Raw genomic sequence first — 16,997 nt, forward strand, 5'->3', positions numbered from 1 at the left:
AAACGTGCTGAATACCAGCACGGGTCTGAGCCGGAGGGTCCAGGCCCCAAGCCCTTACCTGGAGTGAGGACAGCACCTGGAGCAGGTGGTGTTGGACTTGGGCCTTGGCACCTAGGTGGGCTTACTGCTTGTCTTGCTCATTTCTTTAGGCATGCTCTTGATTACAAAACGAATCTGTGCTCATTCTAGAATTTTTCTAAGCACCGGAAAAGAAAGGAATCAAAAGAAAAACTCACCCATCATTCCAAACCCAGACAGAACCAGGGTTCTTGTTCTGCCGCGTTATTAGACAAGATGTTGAGACCCGGGGCAGGAGTGGGAACTGTGTGGGCAATTGCTGGAGATGAGAACAGACTGAACATGTTCAGAAGCCAGTGAGTCCTTCTCTGTCTTAGGGCCTGGTGCCCTCAATCCAGAGAGACCTCCGCCAGGTCCCTGAGCACAGCCCTTATTCCTGTCTCTTTCCGCCCCCGCCAGGTGCTGTTTGCCCTGAACCAGACCCTGCTGCAGCATGAGAGCGTGCGGGCCGGCAGCCTGCAGGCGCCCTACACCACCGAGGACCTCATCAAGCATTACAACTGCGGGGACCTCAACGCCGTCATCTTCAACCACGACACATCCCAGGTGAGGCTCCCTCCTCCGGCCCATGCAGCCTCTAGGTCGCCAGTTCCAAAGGCCAGGCCCATAGGAACCCGCCTGGTGTTTATTAGACACCTGCTGTGTGCCAGGCGCAGGCAATCTTCTTGCCAGTCATGGTAAGCAGGAGCTATTTGTATCCCATTTTACATATGGGGAAACTGAGGCCCAGAGAGAAGAAGAGACTTGCCCAAGGCCACAGCACTTATTAGTTGTTGAGTTACCAAGTTATCAAGAGTAGCACTTGAGCCTGGTGTGCGCGGCTCTGGGGCCTCGACCCTGGAAGCTTAGCCTGGAAGAACAGGAGGCCTCTTGGAGACTCAGTTCAGCATCTGGGGAATTAGTGCCTGGAGACGGGAAGCCCACAGGTGCTCGGAGCTTGGGCCCAAGTGCAGCCAAGGGCATCTGCCATGGTTCAAGTCCTGAAGGACATGTCACCCCCCAGGCTGGGCAGACAGCCAGCAGGACCCCGAGGAGCGCAGCTCCACCAGCCTCCCCATTGCCGTCGGGGTCAGTTCCAAGACTCTTGGTCCAGCATTGAGGCCATCGTGTCCTGCCCACCACTGGCCTTGTCACAGCCTGGGTCCCCCACCACACAGACCTTGTGCCACTTGCAGCTTGCTCTTCCTTCCACTGGGCCTTTGTTCAGGCTCCTCCCGCCCTGACACCCAGGATGGAGTTAGGTGTCCTCCCAGCTCCTCTGCGCCCCCTGTGCTTTCTGTGTCATGGAGCTTGAATATCCATTCATTCAAGACGCAGATGAATTCGTCCAAACAGGCCACTTCCCTGCTCAGGACACTGCAGTGGCTCCTCATTTTCTCAGGGGAAAAGTGGGCATCCCCACAATGGCCTGTGTGGCCCCATGTCTCCCCCCAACCATGTCCTTCTGCCCTCCTCCCACACCTGCCACTCCAGCTGCATGGACCTCCTTGCTGATCCATGAGCCCACTTGGTACACTGCTCCTTTGCACTGGCTGTTCCTTTTGCCAGGATCACCCTTCCCCAGGTATCACCACGGCTATTCCTTCTCTGGCCTTTCTAGATCGGCCCTGCTACCCCATCTAGAATTGCAGCCTGACCCCACGCCCTCACTCTCTCCCCTTTGTTGTGCCCCACTTTTCCCCGGGGCCTGTATCATCGTCTTGCACTCTTATGTATCCTGATTCATTGATCAGTGATTAGTTACTGTCTGTCCTTCCCCACTGGAAGTTTTATTCATCTGTTTTCTTAAATCATTACATCCCAATTGGCTAGTGCAGTGCCTGGCACAGAGGAGGACTCAGTAAATATTTGCTGAATGAATGAACAAAATAGTTTATAAGTTCCAGGCACACTGCTATGAAAATGGATACAAGGGGGAGCAGAGAGAGCTGCCCCTGTGGGGCTGACAGTCTCGCAGGAGAGATGGGGGGCTTCCACAATCAGTTGTACCGACGTGTGATCCTTGCTGTGCGAGACAGTAGAGGATGCACTTGGAGCTGTGGCAGGAGCAGGAACTTAGATGGGCCTGGGGGCTGGGGCTGGGCCTGGGGAGAGAAGGAAAGATTCCTGCCAGATGAGAGGTCAGAGAAGATCCTGAACTGGCCATAGACGGGAGGAGGAAGAATGTTCCAGCAAAGGAAGCTGCGTGCGAATAAGCCGGAGGCAAGAGAGAGCAGGAGGAGGGTGAGAGTTTGTGCTGGAAGCAGAGCCAAGGACCAGCCGCCACCACACTAGACCCAGAGCGCCTAGAGGGCGAGCATGATGCTCATCTCTGGGTCCCGTACCCAGCTCAGCACACAGAGCGAGCATCAGCGAGCAACTGTCGCGTGAGCGAATGTAGGTGTGTGTTGTGCTCTGTGCATTGTGGACAGTGGAAGAGGAAGGCCCCTGAGACCCTGCCGCAGGAGGCTCGGGACTCTGGGAGCTGTGACTCTGGGCGGTGGAGGAGAGAGGGAGAAGAACTCTAGCACCAGGAGGCTCATAGGCGGTTCTCCTGGGATGCGCCTTGTGACAGAGCCCTGCCCTGCATCATCCTCTGGGGGACAGGCTGGTGAGCTCTGTGGCAGAGGGGGACCTGGTCACCCCTCGGGATGTCCTGACCATGATGTGGCTGGGTCGCGGGGAGGGGTGTGCAGGACGGGGCCCTGGCCAGGCTGTGGTTGACACTGAGCTGAGAGAGGGAGGGATGGGGTGACGTCAGGGCGTGGCAAGCTCAGATTTCCTGTGAGCCTGTGTCCAGAACCACTGATTTGTCTCTGGCAGGTTAACTGTATTGGGGGTCTTCTGGCAGTGGCTTTACTTGAGGTGGGATGGAGTGGATTTGTCCACCCAGATTAGAATAGCAACCCAGTCTGCACCCATGGGGGCACGGACAGAGTCGAGCCCTCAAGGTTGGGGTAGGGGGGCAGCCCTGCCTCCAGCCACAGAGAAGCCTAGAGTCAGGGTAGCAAGGCTGAATCCAGGGCCCACGTGCTGGAGAGGGGGGTCCAGGTGACGTGGGGCTGCGTCTGCAGCTGGAAGCCTCTAAGTCTGCAGGGGGCCGAGGACGAAGGGGCTGTAGGGGCACAGTTGGAAGGCCTCAGGGAGAAGGTGGCATTGGAGCTAGGCTTGACAGTGGAGTCCACCAGGAGGGGAGGAAATGAGCAGCTGGCAGGCAGAGCAAGCTGTGCTGGTGGGCGTGGGAGGACGTGGGAGGTCCCGGGGAATGATTTGCAGAGCGGCGGGCATATCATGCAGGGGTGAGAAAGCCCTGGAATGTTCAAGCCAGAGGATGATGTGTTGAGAAAGATGCCCCTGGCTGCAGCACAGAGAAGGATGAAGCAGCCTCTGGAGGCCTGGGTGGGACAGGTGCAGGGCCCAGGATGATAACACTGAGGGCCAGGTGCCGAGTGCACCTCCCCCGTGGTCTGCCTTGCCTCCACACTCCACCAGCCCACCTTCAGAAATGCCTAGGCCCGGCCTCCCGCAGCTCCCAGGTCTCTTGCACTGTCGTTGTCCCCAAATCAACAGGGTGATGCAAAGCTCCCCGCCCTGGGAAGCCTTGTCTGAGCCCCCAGCCTGGGTTAGGTGTGGAGAAGCCATGCTTATCATCCATCCGCAGACACTTGAGAGCGAGAGCTTGAATATAATTAAGAGTCAGAATAACTGCCAGGCATGGAGGAGTTCACCCTAGCCGCGACCGTGGACTGTCCTGGACAAAGCAAGACACATGGTCACCCTATTAAATGCCCACTCCCACATCGCTTGGCACCCTCTCAAAGCCTGGATCCCACGGTGCCCTGGCTCCCCTCCCCCGCCAGGCTGTGAGACTTATCCAGGGCGGCACACCCAGTCTGAGCCCCCTAGCTCTCACAGCTGGACACAGGGCCAGGCCCATGGAAGTTCTCTGAAGATGTCTGTTGGATGGACAGTGTGAAGAGGAGGGATGAAGACACTGAGATCGCTGATATCAGCAGATCTGAGTACTTGACTGCCGGGTCTGACTCGGTCGTGGTCGGGGTGCCTACACTGAAGTCATCTCCCACGGCCCCACTCCAGCTTTGCTCAGCCCATCTTTTCATCACCCCATCTCGGACCCATCACTCTAGGGCCCTGGGGACCTGATGTGTCCTCTTTAAAATGTTACCGTGCATCCTGCACTTAAGCTTATTGCAAGAGATTCAAGGCTCCCAACAAGTCTAATGACATCATTAATTTGCTTCCAGCCCAGCCCAGGCCCAGACCCAAGCCCCATCCTTGGCACGGAGCCAGGGCCCATCAGCATGAAACATGCAGAGAATGTCAGCCAGCCGCTGGGCAGCCCAGGGAACCGAGCATCTAGTCCAACTTCTTCGTGGCCTTGACATTGAATTTTCTGGTTCTTGTCCTTGTTACCTTTTTTTTTAGCTCCCTGAGGAATGAATGGAGATTAATATTTCCACAATTGCACACTCATGGTCAAGGAATGGAGGCGGGAGGGCTGGCCATGTCCACAGGTCTAGGGAGAAGGCCTCTGCTTGGACCCTCGGCAGAAGGGGAGGGAAGCAGAATTTGGCCTTCTTGGCTGACGGTTCTGAAGGCCATCTCTTTGTCATCTGTGTCTCTACGCCCTGCCCAATGTCAACTTGTACTGTAGCCTCTGCCATCATAGAGGAGAGGTGACAAAGACAGCTCCACCCTACAGACTAGTTGGACAAAACTGACATTTAGTCAAGGCTTGCTTTGTGCCACACACTGTGCTAAGACCTGTCCCAAACTCATCTTGTTCAATTCCTTCAACAACATGTATTACCCCCGTATTACCCATTTGGAAACTGAGGCTCAGAGAGGCCAGGTAACTTGCTGGTTATAGAGACACTCAGCTGGCAAGCGGAAACGCGGGACTCAGGCTGTGCTGGCGGCCTGCCTGCGGGACTCGCGTTCATGGCCAGCACAGCTTTCCTGCCCCCCAGCCCGTCCATTCATCCACCGTTCACGGATGGAACAAATATTTATTTGTTGGTACAGCATTGTCCCACGACCTCTTCCATATGCAGGCGCTGGAAAGAGCCTATGAGGGCCATGTTTGCAGAAATAAGCCTTCTGAGTCACAGCCTCCCTTGTGCTCCTCCCTCACTCAGAAGCCTGTGGGTTTTCCTACAGTTGCCTCAAGTCCTGTTTCTTGGCCTGCTTTGTCAGGGCTGCCCATCATCCCTTCCACAGTTGGGGAGGGAGCAAGAACTCCATTCCTGCATTTATCCATTTGCCAGACAGTCCTCAGACACCGACTCTATGCTCACCCTGTTGGGCACTGGCGTGGCTGCTGCAAACAGCTGTGCAGGTTGTGCGCTGCACAAATTTAGAGTACACCAGTCATATCATCGTCTTGTTCATCTCAGAGCGGTGAATCTGGCCTTTCTGGCAGAGAAGCCCCTCCTCCTCCCTCTGGGGAATGCACGGGCTCTTGGTCAGGAGACAGCAGTGGCAGGTGTCCCGGCCTCCCCTGAGTCCCTCAGGTTTAGCCTCCTGATGCCCCCATTTTCTCAGAAAGAATGTTGAAAACTCATCAGTAGCTCTAGAAGCCATGCGGCTGGGCTATATGACCCTTGGGAGCCAAAAGCTGTAGGAAATCAGTCTCTTATGCCAGACTCTTCCTCGAGCCAGCCCATCAGCCCCCTCGGCCTCATGTCTTGTGCTTTGTGCCTGAGTTGGTGAAGCCAGAAATAGAAGAGGCGACACCAGGTAGCGGACACCCTGTGAGCAGGAGCTTGGAGGTCGGAATGACACTGACAGGTTGTAGGGAAAGAGAGGGCCTGTCCTGACTCCGCCTCAGGCTCCTCAGTGGCCCATGGCTTCCTCTCAGGCCCCACCCACATGTTGGAGGCCGTGGTACTGGAACACCTGGACCCACCGGCCAGGTTGGTAAGACCTGTTGGGACTAGAAGAACAGGAGGCCATGTGGCAAGGAAGGACAGCACCACTTTATGCTCCAGGTTCCAGAAGCCTTTACTGGGCACCTACTTTGTACCAGGCATTGGGGGCCCAGGAGTCAAAAGGCTCTGACCCTGAACTCAGGGAGCTGTCTGCCTAGTTCAAGAATGTGTCAGTGATTTTAGTCCCAGGCCACACGGCTGAGTAGGGACAGTGGGTCCAGAGCTGAGAAATCTGGGCAGTTCCATGCCAGGTTGTTGAAGAAGCCACATTATGGGAAGAAGCCAAGTTTTTAAGGAGGGACGGAGGGGTTTGGGTGTGTCCTGGGAAGTGGTGGAGCTGGGGATGGGGAGATAGTGGTGGCAACAGAAGGTAGCCAACCAGGGCTCATACCTTGGGAAGGCCAAAGGCTATGGCCCCTTCTTTCATGATGTAGGATAGGTGGGCTGACTGCAGCCCGTGACAGCGCCCGTCATCACATGCAATCCCACACGGTATTGTCAGCCCCAGCTTACAAATGAGGAAACTGGGACCCAGAAAAGTTAAGTAACTTGGCCAGAGTCCCCCAGTGTCAGCACAGGGCCCGCAGCCCAGGTCTCGTACCCGTGGCCATTCTGCTACACCGGGCAGCTCAGCTGACCCTCCACACCTGCTTGCAGAACCGAATTCCTTGCACGTGTCCGTGCCAGCCTCGGTGCTGGAGTGAGATCGGGGAACGAGCTGAGCGCATTCCCCACCCCAGGACCTCAGGGGCTGGAAGCGGAGGCGCAGCGAGGCAGACACAGGAGTGGTGCACGAGGGAGTGCGGCAATCCCGGGCCCTCCTCTGGGCTCTGTCACTTCACTAGCTGTGTGACTCTGCACCTGTCTCTGGATCTTTCCACTCTTGCCCTCTTCATTTGTAAAACTGGAATAACAGCACTCGTTTCAAAGGGTTTTGGAATTGATGAAGAACATATACGAAACATCTAACCCATGGCAGGGACTCATGAAGGTAAGTTGCCCAGCCCCACACTGGGCTGTGTGTTTATTTGAAGCCCACCTTGCTCCAGAGAGAACTAAAGGCAGCCTCTGTCTTGCCTTTACAGCTGCCCAACTTTATCAACACCACCCTCCCCCCGCACGAGCAGGTGACGGCCCAGGAAATCGACAGCTACTTCCGCCAGGAGCTCATCTACAAGAGGAACGAGCGGATGGGGAAGAGGGTCATGGCGCTCCTGCAGGAGAACGAAGACAAGATCTGCTTCTTTGCCTTCGGAGCAGGTTTGGGTCAGAGTGGGGAAGGGATTACCTGCAGAATCCGGGGGCTGGGAGATGGCCTCTCCTGACCTCTGCTTCGTAAAGGGAAAAGTTGAGGCCCAGAGAGGAGCAGGAAAAGCCTCACAGCCCTCAGCAGAGCTGGATGCAAAGCAGTTCTCCTGCCTCTGGTCAAGGGCTCTTTTGTGACATTCCCTGTGGGCAAGAGGAGTGACCCTTGCCAAAACTAGGACTTCTGCGGCCCCTTTATGCCCCAGAAGCCATACCGAGAGCCCAGAACTGAAGACAATTCCCACTGCCCAGCCCATCCTTGGCCCACCCAGTGGAGCCAGGCCTAGACTCTGAGGGCCATGCGGCTCTCCTGGTGGGGCTCCGGTATCCCCCTGTCCTGGTCCAGATCCCAGCCCAGCCCCCGCCAGGCTGCATGACCTCAAAGGCTCGCATCCCTCTTCCGTGAATGGGCAGTGATAGCGATAACTATTTGATGAATTGAAAAGACCTATCTTGTAGAACAGTTGCAAAAATTAGTAATAACATTTAAATAACCTGCCATGTAGTAGGAACTCAAAATGGCAGTACCATCATCATCATCATCCTGACAATTAATATGAGTTTCATCATCCCAATGTGGCCATGAACTTGATGCTTCTTCTGGGGCTCTGGCCTCTTCATGTGAAGGAAGTCCAGATGTCCAGGTGCACAGGTGATCACTGTCTCTCTCCCTGTTCCTTCTCCTCTCTCTTTCTCTTCTCCCTCACTCTTTCCTCCTTTCTCTATGGTTGTCTCTGCTGATGACAGCCATGTCCCACTTTGGGACCAAGCTATTGCACTTGCCTCCTTTATCAGTCAGCTTTTGCTCCTGAGCTACAATGACAAACATTTATTTCTTGCTCGTGTTACTGCAATTTGGGTTGACCGAATTCATCTCCTATTTTGTGAAAATTAGACGAGGTGCTCAGCCCACACCTGGTGAGCACTCACTGCCCTCTCTCCCTCCTTTCCTTGTCCCGTTACCCACACACTGCCTGCCTGGGGTCAGGCCAAGCTGGATCAAGTCAGCAGTCAGTCTAACCTAGAAGGGTCCTATTTCCTAATGGTGCATGCCCACTGTTTGAGGTCTGCCTCCCCTGGGCATTCACTCCCCGCCATTCAACCCCAAATACCTCAAGCGCCGGAGCCGGGGTACGTCTGTCCGCACCTGCCTTCCCTCCTCTGCCGCCCTCAGCACGGGAGAAGCTCATGGAGGGCCCTCTTTAGAGCCATACCTGGGGCTGGATGGAAAGAGCTCTGGGCTCACATTGGAGCTGTGTCACGGCCTGTTGTGGCCTCTGGCAAGCCCGTTCCCCCCTCCCAGCCTCAGTTTACTCGTCTGAACAGAAGGAGCTGGAACTCACTTGGGCCATCTGTGATTCCAGGAGCTATTCACAGTTTTCAGAGAAGGGAGGGATTCCTATAGGGGGGCCTGGAGGAGCCCGCAGGACCTTCGCTGACCACATGGAGAGGGCAAGGTCACTCTCCAGCTGCAGGACACCTGCTGGGGACCTGGCACGAGTCAGGACAGCTTGTGGGGACTGTGCAGGGAAGGAAGTGCTTCCCCACACACCCTCGCCCTCTCCCTCCCCATCCAACTGCCTCCCCAGCCCTCGCTCCTGTGGGCATCTGGGCAGTGCATTGTGCCCTGGAACAGCTCCGAGCTGATACAGAAGAGGAGCCGCTCTGAGCTCAACTAGTCCCCAGGCTCCTCTCAGGCCTAGGAGGAGCCCCTGGTGAGCCCAGTCATTGAGGGAGGCCACGTGGGCCAGCCTTCCTGCCCCACCTGCCCCAGGCCGTGGGACCAGAGTCACCCAGGCTCCGGGGGTAGCTAATACCAGCTCTTTCCTGTGGGTGAGGAAGCAGGAGAGCCTGGAGATGAAAGTCACCGCTGTGTGGGCAGCCCTGGACACTGACCTCCTTTTCCTGAAACTCCAGGTCCATGGGGGCACAAAGTTCACTCAGGCCAGCACGCAGGCATCATGACCAACTCCAGTTTCTTCCCCATCTCTGAAATCCACCTGGTCCCTGGTCCATCTTATTGACAGACCACCAAAAAGACCTCACAGCTGTCTACTCTGTCCATCCCCACTGCCACTGTCCCGGTCCAAGCCTCCACCAGCTCCTGCCTCCCCATCCTCTCCCCGCCCCTGGGCTGCTTCCCACACTGTAGCCGATGAATGGTGCTGGGTCTGTCTCCCACCCCCACCCTGAGCTCTGGGAGGGCAGGAACCATTTAACCATCCCTGTGTTTTTAGTGGCATCTCATAGGTTTCAAGCTTGGTGAGTGTATGAAAGGATGAATGAGTGAAGGAGTGAACCAATGAATGAAAGTCGACCAGATCCTCCCCTCCTGGTCTCCTCCGGGTCTGGAGAGCCTAGGACAGGCCAGCAGTAAAGTCCAGGCACTGTGAGCCCCACCTCAGCTCTCAGAGACCTGCTCTCCACCAACAGGCCAGAGCCGTGTGCAGATCTTGCTGGCAGCTGCTGCTTCCAGCTGAGCCACGCCTGGAACAAACGGCCCACTCGGTGCTGTACGTCTACCCTCGACCTGAGAGTTTCACGGCTGGACGCAGCCTCCAAGCTTGAGCCTGCCCCCCTCATCATAGGCAGGGGCAGACTGACATCCACAGGGGCCAGGACACATGTGAAGCTCATGGCATGTGGGGGACAGAGCCAGGACTGGACCCCAGGCTGTGGTCCAGGGGCTCTGTTCTCATGTGCAATCAAGAAGCCAGCTGAAGGGACCTGTGACGGTCAGTGTATTAGCATAAAACACATCCTCCCACAATCCGTGGCAAGAGAAGTCCACACCTGCCTCGTTGTGTTCTTATGGCCACATCAGTCAGAGTCCACATCCTAGGGCAGGCGGAGAAGTCAGGTGTGAGTCCAGGCCAAGCGTTCTCAGGCGGCATGCGACCTGCAGACACACCCACTCCACTCCTCACACTCTTGTCTGGCTGCCTCTGCAGTTCCGTTTCAGGCCTTCCCAGACCGTCAGGTGCTGAGGGCCTGAATCGGTCTGACTCTTCTTGTCCATCCCAGTCCGGTCCTCAGAAAAGGCTCAGGGACCCCCAGGCTGTAGGAGGGAGGGAGTGTCTCTGCCACTGGAAATAGGCCTAGCCCAGCCATCCCCCAGGCACCTGTCTGCTCGTGCAGAGCCCTCTCAGATCCACTTTCAATGGGTGTTTCCAGGAAATAGCTTGGAAACAGAAACGTAATTATAAGACACTCCAGCCACCCCCAGCCTGGCCTTGCCAGGGGTCTCAGCCAGGCCCCTGCCGAGGTCCCATCGTTCTGCGTTCTATGACAGACCAGCCTCAGAGGCCAGCCTCAGCGTTCCTGGCTCTAGAGCTCTGGGGAGGGACCATGCAAGCTAAGGAGAGAGAGAGAGAGAAGGCACCTCCCCCTGCACCACTGTCAGCTAAGAGAGCCTGGCAAAGCCAGTTCACCTCCAAGGGCCTCAGTCTCTCATCTGTGAAATGGGCATAACACACTCGCCTCATTGGACTGTGCTAGATATGCTCATTTTAGATCATAGGGTTAGAAGTCTGTACATGGTGGAGGGATCCTAGTAATAAGGACCCCTCCTGTGCACCAGCCATCGTTCCAGGCACAGCTTACATTACCTTTGGTCTTCACAATAACACCATGAGATGGTTTTAATTATACTTGTTTTGCAGATGAAAACTGAGGCCCAGAGAAGAGAAATGGCTTCCTCAAGGCCATGCAGGCAGACCTTCAACTTGAATCCTGGCCTCTTGGGTCCCAGTCCTGGCCATTTCCCTTGCATGTGGTGCCCTTGCTGTATTCTTCCAGAGATGGTGGCAATTTTGTGGGCAGGGTGTCATTTTAGCTAGTACAGCCCACGGAAGAGTCCTCCCCCTCGTGGCGGTGAGGTTTCCGTAGCGAGGCGCTGCTTGACCTCTTCCGGAGCTTACTCAACAGGTTCAGGAGCAGTGGGGTGTGGACATGCGTGACAACTCTGAACAGGCCTGGGTGACATCTGGGAACCCAGATGGAAGCCCTGCCTCTCCAGGAAGTGGCTGTGGCCAGTGTGCAAACCCAGATGTTCTGGAATGAGCCAGGCCGCTGCCAGGGAGAGGCGTGCCGGCCCACGGGTTGGGAGGCCCGATTCCCGACTGCCAGGCTCATGCAGTTGGAAAGTTGAGGCTGAGGCGGCCCCAAAGATCTTATGTGGGTCCTTGGGTTTCCTCTGGTCTACAAATAACTAAGAAAAATGAGTATAAGGCGCTGAGTGTTTTATTAACTACGTTTGTTCAATTTACAGGCTTATATTCTGAAATTATCTCCTTTCTACTGTGTTTGAAGTTAAACATCTTTGGCTTTTTTAAAAAAATGATGGAGATACAGGGCAAATGGAGTTTTCAAAGCCCTTATCTGGCAAAATAAGAAGTTGGTAACTGTATTGCTCCTCTCCCCCACCCCCACCGTTTCTAAGATAGGAGAGAATGGGCGGGCTTAAGAGATGACAGAAAGAATACAGTGGGAGGGATGAGGCTGATGATACAGGAGAGAGAGTAGAAAAAAAGAACCAGCCCAGGGTTCCAGGAAGGCAGAGCTCAGGTGGAAGCTTTGGCCTTGGGTGAAGAAGGGCACTTCCTCACCTATAATGGAGGGAGGCGGCAGCAGGCAGGTGATCCAGTGTGGAAAGGTGACCTGGTGGCATCTAATCAGAGCTCCACTCTATAAAGTGGGAAGTGAAGTCATCTGCAGAGAAAGAGGGGGAAGATGGGAGGGTTCTTGGTTTGAAGAGCGGAGAACATTTGACATAAATGCAAGAGAGATTGGCCACAAGAACAGACGTGGACGGGAAGTTAAATAGATTTCACCTCATAGCCAACTGTGATTGATTGGTAGTGGCTGCCTGGAGTATAGATGGATACTAAAGAATGATAAAACCCCATCAGAGCTCAGCAGAGAAGAGGTCCTGGTTGATTAGTGATGTCTGCTGTGGACCAGGATTGGGACACATGTCTGCCACGTATCTGCTCTGACTGCCGTGAGGGCCCAGGAAGCTGCAGAGGTCCCAAGTCACAGGCTGGTAAGATCTTCTGCAGCAACACTGAACAGCTGGGGTGTGGCTGGGGGTGCTGTCCGCCAGGCTTTCTCCTGAATTTATCCTGGCACCCACTGCTCTCTGAGCATCCTACTGTGTGTGAACTACTCCAGGGCGGGGCCCACGCCTCCTCAGAACCGCCAGTACCTAGGAGATGTTCTATAACACACGCTGACCCAGCCACCCAGAACCAAGTTCATTCCACTCAGTCGCCCCGTATCCGCTGGACCCCAGGCCTCAGCAGGGTCTCAGTCCCGGGCACCAGAAGAAGATGACATTTTGTCCCCAGCTCCAGGGGACTGATGCTTTCTCAGGATGTGTTTACTTGTTCAGCCATCCTGGAAGCTGGAATGAAATGAGCGACTGGGAGCCCGCAGAGCTGGGTTGGAAACATGAGCCAGACTCAAGGGTGGGCCAGGTAACCTTTAGGGCCCGTTCATTTCAGACTCTGAAAGCCAGTGCTTATCTCAGGTTATCAAGCTTCCATAACCCTAGCGTGCTCTGTATGAATGTAATTCTAACTCCTAACATCCCCAAGTCCTTTGACTCTAACACCTTGTGGTCCTAAGATTGTGAGGCTCTGCTACCCCCACAGCCTATCATCATAGCGTGCTAACATTCCAGCATAGTCTGCTTTGACCACTTTTTGATTCCTTGGGAGGAGGATGGAGCTAAGAGCCTTCCAGGGCCTACAGATCCCTCCCCATAGGGCCATTGCCACCTGCTGCCACAGGAAGCAGAAGGCCAGGCAGCAGGCGGGATTTGCAGGGTTAAAAGGCAGGTTGTGTGGGCACTGGAGACAGAGGTGAGGTAGCTGTCACCCTGCATGCCTGCACAGCCAGCCTCCAGGCCCGTGCCACCCTCTTTCTGACCCCAGCCACAGTGCCACAAACCCAGCACCAGAAAACCGCCTGCCAGGCTGGGACACAGAAGCAGGTCAGTGGTGAAAACCCAGCCCTGAGAGAAGGGAGAGAGAAAAGCCAACATACCAAATGCCATTAACCTTTTTTTTTTTTTTTAGCTTAAACCAACAACTATTTTATTTATTTGCTCGTGAATCTGTAACATGGGCAGGGCTCAAAGGGGCACCACTGGCGTCAGCTGGGACAGTGTGGCTGGGCTGGCAGACCTACTTCCTGGGAACAGCTTCTTTATTAGTAACAGCAGCCATTGCTCCCTGGAGAGTGGGCCCTCCTGCTTGAAGAACACCCATATACATCAGCTCATAAGACCTCTAGGTCCTCGATTCATCTTGAGGGAGACAGGATGGTATTTATCATTCTATTTGGTAGACGGGTAATCGAGGTGCTGGTGGGAAGTGAAAGAATCTTAGAACTACAGAGAAATGATGGTCATCACTGACTGGGCCATTCTTCCCGAGGGCCAGCCTGCCTAGCAGACCTGCCAGCTGCCGTTCGGGCCCTCTCTCCTACAGAGAACACCCTCTCCCTCTGCTGCCTGTGCCTTCCTCGACCTCCTGTCTGGGCTGCCACAGTCCTGCAGGACTCCCCTGTCACAGCCCGGCGCATGCTGAGCACATTTGCCATCTCCCAGTGCCGGCTGGCCACTCCCTGAGCCCTGGGGTTGTCAGTACACACTTGTTGAATGAATGAATGAATGAGTGGGCCCCCGCGCTGAGGCCTGTGAGCAGAAGTGCCCCTTGCCCCTACATTACCCCACAGCAAAACCTGCACCAGCACCCACATCTGCTGCCAGACAGTGGGAGACCCAGGGGTTCAACAACATTCTGCCTGCCCTTTGGAAGGGGAGATTGGGCTGGCAAATGAAAAGATCTCAGAACCAACCAGAAACAGAGCCCCAGGTACTGTTGTTGGCCCAGCCGTGCAGGCAGAGGCTGGAGGAGGGCGCTGAGGCTAAGCAGGAGGGCATTTAGGAAGGGGAGGCAGCAAGATGGCTCAGAGGGAGTCAGTGAGAAAGGAGAGAAAGGGCAAGGTGAGAGTTAAGTCAAGGACCAGAGGGTGGAAAAGGGAAACGGCCTGGTGTTGTGGACACTCTTCTGTTCTGAGACCTTCCACTTGGCCTTCCCAGAGCCTTTCCTCCCTCAGCTGCACAGTGAGGGGCCTAGCCCGGGTGAAGATGAAGGTCCCTTCTAGCCCCAACATTCAGCAATTGCATGCATGCCTGACAGGCTTTGTTAGCGTTGAGCTCCCTCCCAACCTTAGAAGGTTCTTTCCGCGTTCAGTGTCGCAGCTTTGAAAGGAGACCAAAGCTGAGCATTGAATAGCACAAGCTTTACCAAAGAATGGAGAAGGGGGAACAAAGTTTGGAGAGCCCCTGGGGGCAGGGTGGAGCGGAGGACAGCCACAACCGTATGGGGAAGGGACAGGCCTTCTGGGAAGCAGGGGTGCCACTCTTTCTTTCCTTCTGTGGTTCTGTCTGCCATCACCTGGCAGCTGTAAGCTGTCATGGCCTCGGTGGGTGTATTACGGAGCATGGTAACATGTTACAATGAACGTGTGATGAGCTGTGGGGTCTATGTCAGGTCAGATCTGTTCACCATGTTCTCTCCAGCTGGTTTCAACTGGTTCTGGAGCTGTCTTCTCCTTCCTCTGTTTGTGGTTTCCTGTAAGCGAACGATAACCTGTTTTGAGTAGGGTTGTGGCTAACGTCTTCTGGGGTGGGTAGGCTGGGTAACGGTTCGAGTGAATGGCACTAAAAGGTGGCATGGTAAGTCAGAGAAGGCTTCCTGGAGGAGGTGAGACTGGTTGAAATTTCCCTGATGCAAGTCCAGCTGCTTCTGATTCCTCTCATCATCCCCGTAGTCCTCAGGAAGGGATTCACCTCGTTCTCACCTTGCTTCTCCACTCAGCCTCAGGAACAGAAGCCCCTCGGAGCTCATGGTGGGACACAGAAGAGCAGTAATGGCCCAGAAGAGCAGTCATGGCCCATGTACGACCTTTGTAACCTTAGAAAGAGGGGGCCAGCACATAGGCAGCACAAGCCCAGCCACTCTCTCCCCTCCCAGGCAAACGCCCATGGCCTGCCATGCTCCCCACACTGGAGCAGGAGGCCAATGTCCGGAAGCGTTTCAGAATTTCCCAAGGTGCTTCAAAGGACCCTGGTGCCCCCCTGCATGGCAGCCAGCACGCCTCCCATGGGCAGCAGTGCTTGGCCAGAGCCGCCGTTCCTGTTTCAGCCCAGAGCATCCAGCTGGCCCGAGGAACGTCCCCTCAGCTAGCTTGTCCCTGAAACAGGGAATGTTGAGAAGGACAGGGCACCATGTCCCAGGCTGCATCTCCAAGGCCTCTCCATCGGTGAGCAAGGATTTGTGGACCGTCAGCCACAGGCTTCGAGCTCCTGCTGGGCAGTGTGGCGAGTGCGGGAGGAGAGGACAGTGCCCTAGATTAAGAGCGTGGCTTCGGAGCCGGGCCGCCTGAGTGAGAAACCCAGCGCTGCTCCTTACAGCACGCAGCCTGGGCACACGGGGTGCTCAGCTTCTCCGCCCTCAGATGTCCCCGCTCAGATGTGCCCTGAGAGTCAGTGGGCTGACACTTGCACAGTCAGCGCCTGTGCAGCACCATCCATCGATGAATGTGAGCTCCTGCATGGTCATTATTATTTCAGAGTCCCTGCCCCCTCAGAGCCCGCAGTCCTCCAAAGACGGGATTCCCACACAGGCGAGCACAGTACCGTCCAGCAGAGGAGGCAGAAGTGCTCTGCGGCCTCTGAGGACCCGGCTGGGACACTGCAGGGGAACCCCAAGAGCTGGGCATCAGCTCCAAGTGCCAGGAGGCTCAGGAGCCAGTGGGCCCCATCCCTGCCCGCATGGCTGGCTTCCAGGCAGCTCTCGTGGGGTCCTGGGTGCATCATTCCAGGGAAGGAGCGTCTGGGGGTTGTGGAGTGATTGCCATGGCCACCGTGAGCCCTAGGCCCGGCCCTGCCCCCTGTAGTTCACAGACCCCACAGGCTCCTTCTCTGGGGTTCTCCCCACAGTGCCCAGTGCTGCCCTCCAGTCCCCCTGCACGGTCATTGCCTGGATCCGGAGCGGTCTCCGACCCCAGGAGGAAAGGGCATCCCACCCATCTCAGAGTCCCCAGGGCCGGGCACATGCCTGGCACGTAGGGGTCCTCAAGAAAGGCTTGTGGAGAAGGACTGCTGGCTCCAGGCCCTCAGGGCACAGACCTGTCAAAACCCCCAGGGCTCATGTCCTCACCAATGGGACCAGGCTGGGACCACGGTGCAGGCTCCCTAATCTCTCTGCTGAATATTGTTGAAAGAGGATCTGGTCCAAAGGAGATGAAAGACTCAAGCCTGGGGATGTGAGAAGACCTGGGAGGGTTGCCTCGGAGGGACGGGCCTGGCGGAGGATGGGGGGTGCCTTGTAAGAGGAAGTACACAACTGGGCGAGGCCCTGAAGGGGACCCCCCCAACCTGAGCAACCGTTTGACAGGCACCAGAGACCCAGAAGCAGCTCCAGCCCCCAGAGGGAGCCTGCCCTGCGCCCAAGGAGCCCCAGCCTCAGCAGCTGCCTCCACAAAGTGCCCTTTAAACGGACACACTCTGCAGTGTGTGGGCTCAGACAAACTCCAGCTCTGCCGCTCTCTGCCCGTGTGACACCGGGGAGTCCTGCTGGCCTCAGCAGGATTGTTGTGAGGCGAGGGCAG

The 16,997-nt window shown here is 55.9% G+C and overlaps 1 protein-coding gene across 1 annotated transcript in view; it reads left to right on the forward strand.

Annotated features, from left to right (window-relative positions):
• Positions 1 to 16,997, forward strand: part of TRABD2B (TraB domain containing 2B) — a 218,064-nt gene that overhangs the window by 177,817 nt on the left and 23,250 nt on the right. The window contains exons 3-4 of the mRNA XM_014845226.3: positions 478 to 624; positions 7,094 to 7,268. Coding sequence (XP_014700712.3) covers positions 478 to 624; positions 7,094 to 7,268 — 322 coding nt within the window. The remainder of the gene's footprint in view (positions 1 to 477; positions 625 to 7,093; positions 7,269 to 16,997) is intronic.

The sequence above is a fragment of the Equus asinus genome, chromosome 5 (assembly GCF_041296235.1).
Source record: "Equus asinus isolate D_3611 breed Donkey chromosome 5, EquAss-T2T_v2, whole genome shotgun sequence".
In the NCBI taxonomy this organism is placed as follows: domain Eukaryota; kingdom Metazoa; phylum Chordata; class Mammalia; order Perissodactyla; family Equidae; genus Equus; species Equus asinus.